Source organism: Hylobates moloch, unplaced genomic scaffold (assembly GCF_009828535.3).
Source record: "Hylobates moloch isolate HMO894 unplaced genomic scaffold, HMol_V3 SCAFFOLD_5, whole genome shotgun sequence".
NCBI lineage: Eukaryota > Metazoa > Chordata > Mammalia > Primates > Hylobatidae > Hylobates > Hylobates moloch.
The window spans coordinates 47,575,246-47,587,528 of NW_026652280.1; the positions used below are offsets into that span (position 1 = coordinate 47,575,246).

The 12,283-nt window shown below is 43.3% G+C and overlaps 1 protein-coding gene across 1 annotated transcript in view; it reads right to left on the minus strand.

Annotated features, from left to right (window-relative positions):
• RNF125 (ring finger protein 125) overlaps positions 1-12,283 on the minus strand; it is a 50,113-nt gene that overhangs the window by 1,411 nt on the left and 36,419 nt on the right. Inside the window, exon 5 of the mRNA XM_032152577.2 lies at positions 1,155-1,262. Coding sequence (XP_032008468.1) covers positions 1,155-1,262 — 108 coding nt within the window. The remainder of the gene's footprint in view (positions 1-1,154; positions 1,263-12,283) is intronic.

The window sequence follows — 12,283 nt, forward strand, 5'->3', positions numbered from 1 at the left end:
TCCTTCCTCAGCCTCCCGAGTAGCTGGGACCACAGGTGCCCACCACCACGCCCAGCTAATTTTCTTATATTTTTAGTAGAGATGGGGTTTCACTGTGTTAGCCAGGATGATCTCGATCTCCTGACCTCGTGATCCGCCCATCTCGGCCTCCCAAAGTGCTGGGATTATAGGCGTGAGCCACTGCGCCCAGCCGAGAGAAACCTCTTTGTATTACCAGAGAGAACACATAGACCAGAACCAAGTTCTGTTAAGGCCTGTGTGCCGTATGGGCCACAAAAGACATGCTTAGAGATATGGAGCTGAGAATTTAAAGCCTCTGTCATGTTCCTTGTTCAGTTCCTCAAGTGGTCCTAACAATTCCACTCCCATCCCATCTCCAATTTGCCTAACATCTGCGCCTGAACTGTGCAAAGCACTTTATATACATTATCTCATTTAATCCTAAGAAGAGTTTTGGGAGTAGGTGCTTTTAATCTCTTCCCTTAACCAGTGCACAAACTGAGTTTCAGAGGCTAAATGCCTTCTGCAAGGTCGCACATATATGGCAGAGCTATTGCTTAAAACTAGTTTAGAACCTGAGCTCCTTGTGTCCAACCTGGATAATAATAATTGGCAGATAGAAAGCATGAAGAAAATTTTCAAATGACAATCTTCAATCGTTATTAAATTTTATCTTGAAATTGCATTTCATGTTTTTTTTTTTTTGAGACAAAGTCTCACTCTGTTGCCCAGGCTGGAGTGGAGTGGCGAAATCTCAGCTCACTGAAACCTCTGCCTCCCGGGTTCAAGCTATTCTCCTGCCTCAGCCTACCACGTAGCTGGGACTACAGGTGTGTACCACCACGCCTGGCTAATTTTTTTATTTTTAGTATTTTTAGTAGAGATAAGATTTCACCGTGTTGGCCAGGCTGGTCTTGAACTCCTGACCTCAAGTAATTCACCCACCTCGGCCTCCCAAAGTGTTGGGGTTACAGGCGTGAGCCACTGCACCAGGCCAAAACATTCTATTTTCATGATTTCTTACTTAATGCTAATAGTCAACACTATAGCTATATACACATTTTTTCCTCTATAATTTTATTCACTTGGATCAGAAAGGTAAGCTTAACAAGACAGCATAAAAACATAATGTGAAAATAAGGAAATATACTTACTATGAAATCATCATAAAACAAAGTGTGACTAACTTGCAGATGTCTTATTAAACTGCCACTGAAGCTGCTTGGATTCTCATCGGGTATTAAACGGCAAAGTGGACAGAACTGGAAACAAACAAGACCAGGGGTTCAAGAAAGAATTTAAAATCGTTACTAGTGTCAGAATTAAAAACAATGGCCGGGCACGGTGGCTTACGCCTGTAATCCCAGTACTTTGGGAGGCCGAGGCAGCCGGATCACCAGGTCAAGAGATGGAGACCATCCTGGCCAACATGGTGAAACCCTGTCTCTACTAAAAATACAAAAATTAGCTGGGCGTGGTGGTACGCACCTATAGTCCCAGCTACTCGGGAGACTGAGGCAGGAGAATTGCTTGAACCCAGAGGCAGAGGTTGCAGTAAGCCAAGATCACACCACTGCCCTCCAGCCTAGTGACAGAGCGAGACTCCGACACACAAAAAAAACAAAACAAGACCGGGTGCAGTGGCTCACACCTATAATCCCAACACTTTGGGAGGCTGAGGGGGGTGGATCACGAGGTCAGGAGTTCAAGACCAGCCAGGCCAAGATGGTGAAACCCTGTCTCTACTAAAAATACAAAAATTAGCCAGGCACGGTGGCAGGTGCCTGTAATCCCAGCCACTCGGGAGGCTGAGGCAGGAGAATCACTTTAATCTGGGAGGCGGAGGTTTCAGTGAGCCGAGATCGTGCCATTGCATGCCAGCCTGGGCAACAAGAACAAAACTCTATCTCAAAAAACAAGACAAAACAAAACAAACAATAACAACAAAAAACAACAAGTAATCATTCAAAAATAAACTGTCAACTTTATTAATCCATTAGCCATACCTCAGTATTATGTTATAAAATTGCATAAACATGAAAGCAACATTAAGCAAATAAAATTACATTTATGTCTTCATATGCATTTCTTGCTCATATGCATATATAACAATATAACTATTTGTTTCATATTCATCAATTTATTATTTAAACAATATTACAGTTAATAGATGTACCATAATTTACTTAATTAGTTTGCCTACCTCTTGGAATACTTGTTTGTATGTGGATATTTTACTATCACAAATGAGAATAACTATAGTGTTTACCTTTTAGGGGATTAGTTCCTTAGGAGAAATGACCAGAAATGGTAATTACCAGGTCAACAATTATGAACATTGGCCAGGAGTGGTGGCTCACGCCTGTAATCCCAGCATTTTGAGAGGCCAAGGCAGGTAGATTACTTGAGGCCCAGAGTTCAAGACCAGCATGGCCAACATGGTGAAACCCTGTCTCTACTAAAAATACAAAAATGAGTCAGACGTGGTGGCGCACACCTGTTATCCCACCTACTTGGCAGGCTGAGGCAGGAGAATTGCTTAAAAAAGATTTCACTAGGTTTTGCCTGTACTCATATTTTTCAGTGTGTGTATGTGATATAATTTGGAAACTTGTCCCCACCCAAATCTCATGTTGAAATATAATCCCTGGGTGTGGAGACAAAAAAATTAGCCAGGTATGGTGGCAGGCGCCTGTAATCCCAGCTACTCAGGCGGCTGAGGCACCAGCTGTGTCTCAAAAAAAAAAAAAAGAAAAGAAAAAGATTTCACCAGGTTTTGCCTGTACTCATATTTTTCAGTGTGTGTGTAATATAGTTTGGAAATTTGTCCCCACCCAAATCTCATGTTGAAGTGTAATCCTTGGGCGCAGTGGCTCACACCTGTCATCCCAGCACTTTGGGAGGTGGATCACTTGAGGCAGGAGTTCATGACCAGCCTGGCTAACATGGCAAAACCCATCTCTACTAAAAAGACAAAAAAATTAGCCAGGCGTGGTGGTGCACACCTGTAGTCCCAGCTACTCCAGAGGCTGAAGCAGGAGAATGGCTTGAACCCGGGAGGCGGAGGTTGCAGTAAGCCGAGATCGCACCACTGCACTCCAGCCTGGATGACAGAGTGAGACCCTGTCTCAAAAAAAAAAAAAAAGGACTTGATGGATTTAAAAAAAAAAAAAAAGATACAGACCATTCTGTCACTACAAAGGAATGTCAGTGCCTTTATTTCCTTCTCTCTCCCTAACCTCTGCTCTGTTCCACATATTATTATTATTACTATTTTGAGAAACTTACATAAATAGAACTATATAGTATTTAACCTTTTGAGATTGGCTTTTCCCATTGAGCATGACTTTGAGATCCATCTAAGTTGCTGGGTGTATCCATAGCTCCCTCCTTATTACTGAGTAGTATTTCATGCATGGATGTCCCAGTCTGCTTCTCCATTTATTTTTTAAAGGGCATTTGGGTTGTTTCCAGTTTTTGGTTGTTACAGATAAAGCTGCAAGAAATATCTGTGTACAAATGTTTGCATAAACATAAGTTTTCAGTTCTCTAGGATAAATTTTCAGGAGTGTGATTGCCTGGTTATATGATAAGTATATGTTTAACTTTGTAAAATATTGCCAAACTGTTTTCCAGAGTGGCTGTACTATTTTACATTCCCACCAGCAATGTATGAATTATTCAGTTTTTCCTTATTTTCCCCAACATTTGGTATTGTCCAAATTTTTTTATTTTAGCCGTTTTGTTAAATGTGTACTGGTATCTCACCATGGTTTTAATTTGCACTTCTATGATGGCTAATATAAATAACTCTTTTAACATATATTACTTTATCACATTTTAACAAAGGTTCACTTTTTAAAAATTATATTTCTTCATGTATTCTTTTTTTTTTTTTTTGAAATGGAGTTTTGCTCTTGTTGCCCAGGCTGGAGTGCAATGGCGTGGTCTTAGCTCACTGCAACCTCTGCCTCCTGGGTTCAAGCAACTCTCCTGCCTCAGCCTCCCAAGTAGCTGGGATTACAGGTGCCCACCACCATGCCCAGCTGATTTTTGTATTTTTAGTAAAGACAGGGTTTCACCATTTTGGCCAGGCTGGTCACGAACTCCTGACCTCAGGTGATCCACCCACCTCGGCCTCCCAAAGTGCTGGGATTACAAGCATGAGCCACCCCGCCCAGCCCATGTATTCATTTTTTAAAGTATGAGATGCAGACTTATTGCTGAGTGCCAAGTATGTGTTGTTAGGTAGTAAATTAGGTAGTATTCTCATTTGGTCCTCACAACGACTCAGTGAATTGATTGCTATCCTTATTTTGTTGATGAGCCCAATTTCAGAGAGAAAAAAAATAGCTTGAATTTACTCAGCTGTAAGTATCAGATCTGGAATCAGTATCGCTGATCCTCCAGTGTTCTTTTCCCATTCTAACAGTGTCCAATTTATCAACTTGGGTGATAATGTTTTTCTTTATTTAAATGAGGTCTTTATATACTTCTTTTCTTTCTTATTGTTTTATGAGGATCTCAGTTTCAATATGCTCAATTTCTATAATTAAAGGTCTATTTCTGAATTTTGCTCAACTTCGCTAATTTTTACATCTTATTTTTAGTAAAATTGCATCCTTTTAATTATTATTGAATTATAATCATTTACAATTTCCTGATGTTCTTGGTTAATTGGCACTACTGGTCATTCCAAGACAGCATTTAATTTTCCCTGATGCCACTATGTATAATGAGAACAGAGGTGAGACGAAGAAATATTTCAACAAAAGAGCACTATTAATATTTGTAGTGTGGGAGAAGGAACTTGCTTATAGAAATTTGTTCATCCAACGCTCTTTATTATGCCCCTACTACGTGCTTGGCACTTAGAATACAGAGATCAGTAGGATACTTTGAAGTTAGATACTTTGGGTTCAAATCCTAGCACCAGCAGTGTGATCTTGAGCATGTAAGTTTCCCCTTCTGTGAAATGGAGATAATAACACTTGCCTTGCAGAGTAGCTGTAATATTTACAGATAATGTCTTCAGTGTGCCAGGTAAACATCCAACATTCAATAAATGCCACATATTTATTACTATTTGATCCCTGTCCTTGAAGAGTTGGGGCTCCCTGAGGGAAGAAACTACCATGTGTCTAGTTGTTCCCTACATTCTTAGTACCCAGAAAATAGTTTTCAATTTCATCTCAGCCTCTCGCTGATTTTCTGTGTCTCACAGCTGTTAGATTTAAAATAATACACCATTTAATATTATAAAGTTCAGTCATTATATTAGCTCAGTCTTTAGCTGCCATTATTATCACTTAAGCAGATACTTTCAATAGTATATCAAGTGCCATATTCAAGATGTGAACAGACAACTGTTCAAGACCTGTAAAGGGAATTACTTTTTTTTTTTTTTTTTTTTTTTTTTTTTTGAGACTGCGTCTTGCTCTGTCACCCAGGCTGGAGTGCAGTGGCGCGATCTCAGCTCACTGCAAGCTCGGCCATCCGGGTTCATGCCATTCTCCTGCCTCAGCCTCTCCGAGTAGCTGGGACTACAGGCGCCCGCCACCACGCCCGGCTAATTTTTTGTATTTTTAGTAGAGACGGGGTTTCACCATGTTAGCCAGGATGGTCTCGATCTCCTGACCTAGTGATCCACCCGCCTCGGCCTCCCAAAGTGCTGGGATTACAAGCGTGAGCCACCGCGCCCGGCCAAGGGAATTACTAATTTTGCCCAAGGGTTCGGAAAGGCTCCAGCAGAGCTGCTGGTAACTGAAGTGGGTCTTGAAGAATGAGCCAGCCAGGCCAGCAGGAAGGAGCATCACAGCAGAGGAATCAATGTGGAAAAAGGCAGTAAATCCTAAAAGCAAAAGGCCTGCTTAGGGCAATGGAAAAACCTCCGTGTAACTGAAGGCAGGGCAAGTTGGGGAAGTGGTAGGGGATGAGTTTGGAATGATAAGTTGGAACTAGCTCTGCTCCGTATTTATTCAAGCACCTGACATGGTTTTGGTAGACTTGATGCAAAGAGTCAGAGGTACAGAGATGTATGTTACCTTGATCCCTACCATTAAGGGGCTGATTAGAATCTAGCGGAGAAGACAAATACAGAAAACCTGGAATTTTAGGCCAGGCGCAGTGGCTCACGCCTGTAATCTCAGCACTTTGGGAGGCCAAGGCGGGTGGATCACTAGGTCAGGAGATCGAGACCATCCTGGCTAAGACGGTGAAACCCTGTCTCTACTAAAAATACAAAAAATTAGCCGGGTGTGATGGCGGGCGCCTGTAGTCCCAGCTACTTGGGAGGCTGAGGCAGGAGAATGGCGTGAACCTGGGAGGTGGAGCTTGCAGTGAGCCGAGATCGCGCCACTGCACTCCAGCCTGGGCGCCAGAGCAAGACTCTTGTCTCAAAAAAAAACTGGAATTTTAAGCAAATTAGTTTGTTTTGTTTTGTTTTGTTTTTGAGACGGGATCTCACTTTGTTGACCAGGCTGGCCTTGAACTCTCGGATTCCAGCGATTCTCCTGCCTCGGCCTCCTGAGTAGCTGGGATTACAGGTGCAAGCCATTGTTAGTCTGACATTAATAGAGAACTAGTGGAACCTTCAGTCTCTGGTCAACATAAAATTTAATCGTGTGACTAAAGACACATCTGTCAAAACGACATTGCAAAACAATGGGCTGAAGTTGGTACTAGCGGAAAAATTTCTTTTGTTTCTTAAATTGGGAGATTAAACCTGAGGAAGGAGAAAGAAATGGTAGGTGAGAGACAGACCGAAGGTTACCTAAGTATTGACTTACCTAAGGTTACTGAAGGTTACCTAAGTATTGATTAAGGTTACCTAAGTATTGACTTACACTCAATGTTGTCCATTTCCTAACATCAGCTCATCCTTTCTTACTTGTCTCTACTCAATGCTCCCAGGCCATACTACCTATATTAAGAGCCAACAACTGTACAGTGTACGTTCAAAATACACTGGCTTCATCTCTGTATGGACTTTTTCTGATGGTGAATGCAATGGGTGAATAATAGCTACCATATTAGAAGCTACTACCAACTTCAGAGAATTGAAAACTGTTTCTAAGATTAGCCTCCCACTTACTAGACATGGTGATATTATCATGTCCTTATGCTTCCACCAACCCACCCCCAACAATGACAGGTCTTTAGTGGATAAGCTTACAGCCCATTCACTGTGCAGGCCGGTGTGTCAGGGACCGGACATCTGCCTGTCCTGATTTGTGATTTGGCAGCTTAGAAGAGCTTCACCTCATCCTACTGATGCCTTCAGTTGATCCCCTTAGCCCTGTGGTTTCTGTTTTCTGGCCTTGAGCATGCTGACTCCAAACAGGCCCTTTCTATGCAATGAATCTTCATTTATTGTTCTTTCTTTTCAAGAAACCATAAAGCCAAAAATAATCAAAATCACTGAGTAGATTTTCTCTACCTTTGTTTTACAAATGACCAAAATTGAGGACCAAAGAAACCCTCTTGCTAGGAAAAGGGGAAAGATCTCCTGACCAAGGCTGCTTTAATAGGATTAAAACAAAACAACACTTGATGTGGGTGGAAACAGATGTTTCTTTCCATTTTTAATCAGATGAGGAAGATTCTTTTGAAAGGATATTTATTCCTCCAAATCCTTAGGATATAGATTATTCAATGCTGGTCAAAATAGTATCAAATTAAAAAAACAGTCCAAATCAAAATGGATTAAAAACTTGAATCTAAGACCTCAAACTATGAAACTACTAAAAGAAAACATTGGAGAAACTCTCCAGGACATTGATCTGGGCAAAGATTTCTGGAGTAATACCCCACAAACACAGGCAACCAAAGCAAAAATGGACAAATAGAATCACATCCAAAAGCTTCAGCACAGCAAAAGAAACAATCAATAAAGTGAAGAGACAACCCACAGAATGGGAGAAAATATTTGCAAACTCCTCATCTGACAAGGGATTAACAACCAGAATATATAAGGAGTGCAAACAACTCTGCAGGAAAAGAAATTAGTAATCCAATTTAAAAACGGGCAAAAGATTTAAATAGACATTTCTCAAAAAAAGACATATAAATGGCAAATAGGCATATGAAAAAGTGCTCAGCATCATTGATCATCAGAGAAATGCAAATCAAAACTACAATGAGATATCATCTTGAGAGGTGACAGCGTGCTGGCAGTCCTCACAGCCCTTGCTCGCTCTCGGCGCCTCCTCTGCCTGGGCTCCCACTTTTGCTGCGCTTGAGGAGCCCTTCAGCCCACTGCTGCACTGTGGGAGCCCCTTTCTGGGCTGGCCAAGGCGGGAGCCGGCTCCCTCAGCTTGCAGGGAGGTGTGGAGGGAGAGGCGCAAGCAGGAACCGGGGCTGCGCGCGGCGCTTGTGGGCCAGCTGGAGTTCTGGGTGGGCGTGGGATTGGCTGGCCCCGCACTCGGAGCAGCCGGCCGGCCCTGCCGGCCCCAGGCAATGAGGGGCTTAGCACCCGGGCCAGCAGTTGCGGAGGGTGTACTGGGTCCCCCAGCAGTGCCAGCCCACCAGCGCTGCGCTCGATTTCTCACAGGGCCTTAGCTGCCTTCCCACAGGGCAGGGCTCGAGACCTGCAGCCCGCCATGCCGGAGCCTCCCACCCCCTCCATGGGTTCCTGTGCAGCCCAAGCCTCCCCGACTCGCGCCACCGCCTGCTCCACAGCACCCAGTCCCATCAACCACCCAAGGGCTGAGGAGTGCGAGCGCACGGCGGGGGACTGGCAGGCAGCTCCACCTGCAGCCCCGGTGTAGGATCCACTGGGTGAAGCCAGCTGGGCTCCTGAGTCTGGTGGAGATGTGGAGAACCTTTATGTCTAGCTCGGGGATTGTAAATACACCAATCAGCACTGTGTGTCTAGCTCAGGGTTTGTGAATGCACCAATCCACACTCTGTATCTAGCTACTCTGGTGGGGCCTTGGAGAACTTTTATGTCTAGCTCAGGGATTGTAAATGCACCAATCAGCACTCTGTATCTAGCTCAAGGTTTGTAAACACACCAATCAGCACCCTGTGTCTAGCTCAGGGTTTGTGAATGCACCAATCGACACTCTGTATCTAGCTACTCTGGTGGGGCCTTGGAGAACCTTTGTGTCGATACTCCGTATCTAACTAATCTGGTGGGGACGTGGAGAACCTTTGTGTCTAGCTAAGGGATTGTAAACGCACCAATCAGCGCCCTGTCAAAACAGACCACTAGGCTCTACCAATCAGCAGGACGTGGGTGGGGCCAGATAAGAGAATAAAAGCAGGCTGCCCGAGCCAGCAGTGGCAACCCGCTGGGGTCCCCTTCCACACTGTGGAAGCTTTGTTCTTTCGCTTTTTGCAATAAATCTTGCTACTGCTCACTCTTTGGGTCCACACTGCCTTTATGAGCTGTAACACTCACCGCAAAGGTCTGCAGCTTCACTCCTGGAGCCAGCAAGACCACGAGCCCCCCAGGAGGAAGAAACAAACTCCAGACATGCCACCTTAAGAGCTGTAACACTCACCACGAGGGTCCGCGGCTTCATTCTTGAAGTCAGCGAGAACAAGAACCCACCAATTCCGGACACAATCTCACCGCAGGTAAAATGGTTTTTATCCAAAAGTCACACAATAACAGATGCTGGCGAGGATGTGGAGAAAGGGGAATCTTCATACACGGGTGGTGGGAATGTAAATTAGTACAACCACCATGGAGAAGAATTTAGAAGTTCCTCAAAAAACTGAAAATCAAACTATCATATGATCCAGCAATCCTACTCCCAGGTACATTCCCCAAAGAAAGGAAATCAGTATATTCAAGAAATATCTGCACTCCCATTTTTATTGCAGTACTATTCAGAATAGTCAAGATTTGGAAGCAACCTAAGTGTCCAGCAACAGACAAGTGGGTAAAGAAAACATGGTACATACGGAGTACCATTCGGTCATAAAAACAAATGAGATTTTGTCATTTGCAACAACATGGATGGAACCGGAGGACATTATGTTAAGTGAAATAAGCCAGGCACAGAACGACAAACTTCACATGTCCTCATTTATTTGTGGGAGCTAAAAATTAAACCAATTGAACTCATGGAGATAGAGGGTAGAATGATGGTTACCAGAGGCTGTGAAGGGTAGTGGGGATTGGGGGAAGTGGGCATGGTTAATGCGTACACAAATATAGTTAGATAGAATGTATAAGATTTAGCATTTCATAGCACAACAGGGTGATTAAAGTCAACAATAATGTATTGTACATTTAAGAGTATAGGCTAGGCACAGTGGCTCACGCCTGAAATCCCAGCACTTTGGGAGGCCAAGGTGGGTGGATCACCTGAGGTCAGGAGTTTGAGACCAGCCTAACCAACATGGTGGAACCCTGTCTCTACTAAACATACAAAAATTAGCTGGGCATGGTCACGTGAGCCTGTAGTCCCAGCTACTTGGGAGGCTGAGGGAATCCCTTGAACCTGAGAGGCGGAGGTTGCAGTGAGCCAAGATCACACCACTGCACTCTAGCCTGGGCGACAGAGCGAGACTCCCTCTCAAAAAAAAGAGTATAATTGGATTGTTTGTAAAACAAAGAAAGGATAAATGCTTATGGTGATAGATATGCCAGTTACCCTGATGTGATTATTACACGCTGCATGCCTGTATCAAGGTATTTCATGTGCCCCATAAATATATACACCTACTATGCATCCACAAAAATTGAAAGTACATATATGGTCATACTTCTCACTTGCCCTCTCTTTAATTTTTTCTTTTTTTTAGAGATGGGGTCTCACTCTGTCATCCAGGCTGGAGTGCAATGGTATGATCATGGCTCACTGTAACCAGAAACTCCTGGCTTTAAGTGATCCTCCCACTTTGGCCTCATAAAATGCTGGGACTACTGACATAAGCCACGGTGCCTGGCCACTTCAGTGCTTTAAAGGAAGCAATGGTTCTCAGCGTGGGGTCCTCAGACCAGCAGCATTGCCACCATCTGGTAACTTGTTAGAAATGCAAATTTTCAGGCCCCAGCTCAGACCTATTTTATCAGACACTCTAGGAGCAGAGGCCAGCAATCTATGTTTAAACAGGTCTTGTAGATGATTCTCATGCATGATAAAGTTTGAGAACCACTGCCTTAAAGACAATATAATTTCTTTCAGAGAAACAAGATAAAATAGTAGGTGAACAAATGAGAAATTCTAAATCGAATACCTAGGCTGTAATAGAGAACACCTTTCTTAACTCCAGTACCTAGAAAAGAACAGTCATTTGGACCAGGTGCGGTAGCTCACGCCCGTAATCTCAGCATTTTGGGAGGCCGAGGTGGGCGGATCACCTGAGGTAAGGAGTTTGAGACCAGCCTGACCAACATGGAGAAACCCTGTCTCTACTAAAGATATAAAAATTAGCCAGGTGTGGAGGCATGCCCCTACAATCCCAGCTACTCGGGAGGCTGAGGCAGGAGAATCGCTTGAACCTGGGAGGCAAAGGTTGCAGTGAGCCGAGATCACGCCACTATGCCCCAGCCTGGGCAACAACAGCGAAACTCCATCTCAGGAAAAAAAAAAAAAAGTCATTTGGGGTTCTGTTTTACTGAGAATCATGATTAGACCAGAAATATGACTCAATCATAAAAAAGCTAGTACAAAGCTAAATAATGAACTGTATGGATGACATTCAATTTTCTAGAATAATGGTTATTTCCTATGTTCTGCATTCACTGACCATTCTTGGAGTGCTGTGTTCTATTTTAAGTGCTGGGTAAGGAAAACATCAATAAACTGCAACAGACATAGAAGGGAAATTAAGACGTTGAAAGGTGTAGAAATAAAATCCTTGTAATAACTGGGTTACCATTCTGGAAAACTTCAAGCACTCACACAGTAAGTTACTTATCACCTTGAGAGGGAGGCTACATTAGATCACCTCTGAGGACCCTTTTCTCTACAACTGTGTAAAAATCTTTATTAGCTCAATACTATAAACAGCCCAAGTATATCGTAGAAATAGAAATGCTGCTGTATGTCTATTATGTATAAGCTTGAGGAAGAGAGGTGAGGAAGAAGGTTTGTAATTTTTTGCTATGTAAAAAAATCATTGTTGGCATAAAGCCAAGGGCATTGAGTTTCTTTTGCACCTGTTCTCATTCTCCTACTGTAATCCATGAGAATTAGAAAAACTTCCCACTCCTTTTTTTTTTTTTTTTTTTTTTTTTTGAGACAGAGTTTTGCTCTTTTTGCCCAGGCTGGAGTGCAATGGCGCGATCTCGGCTCACTGCAACACAATCTCTTCCTCCTGGGTT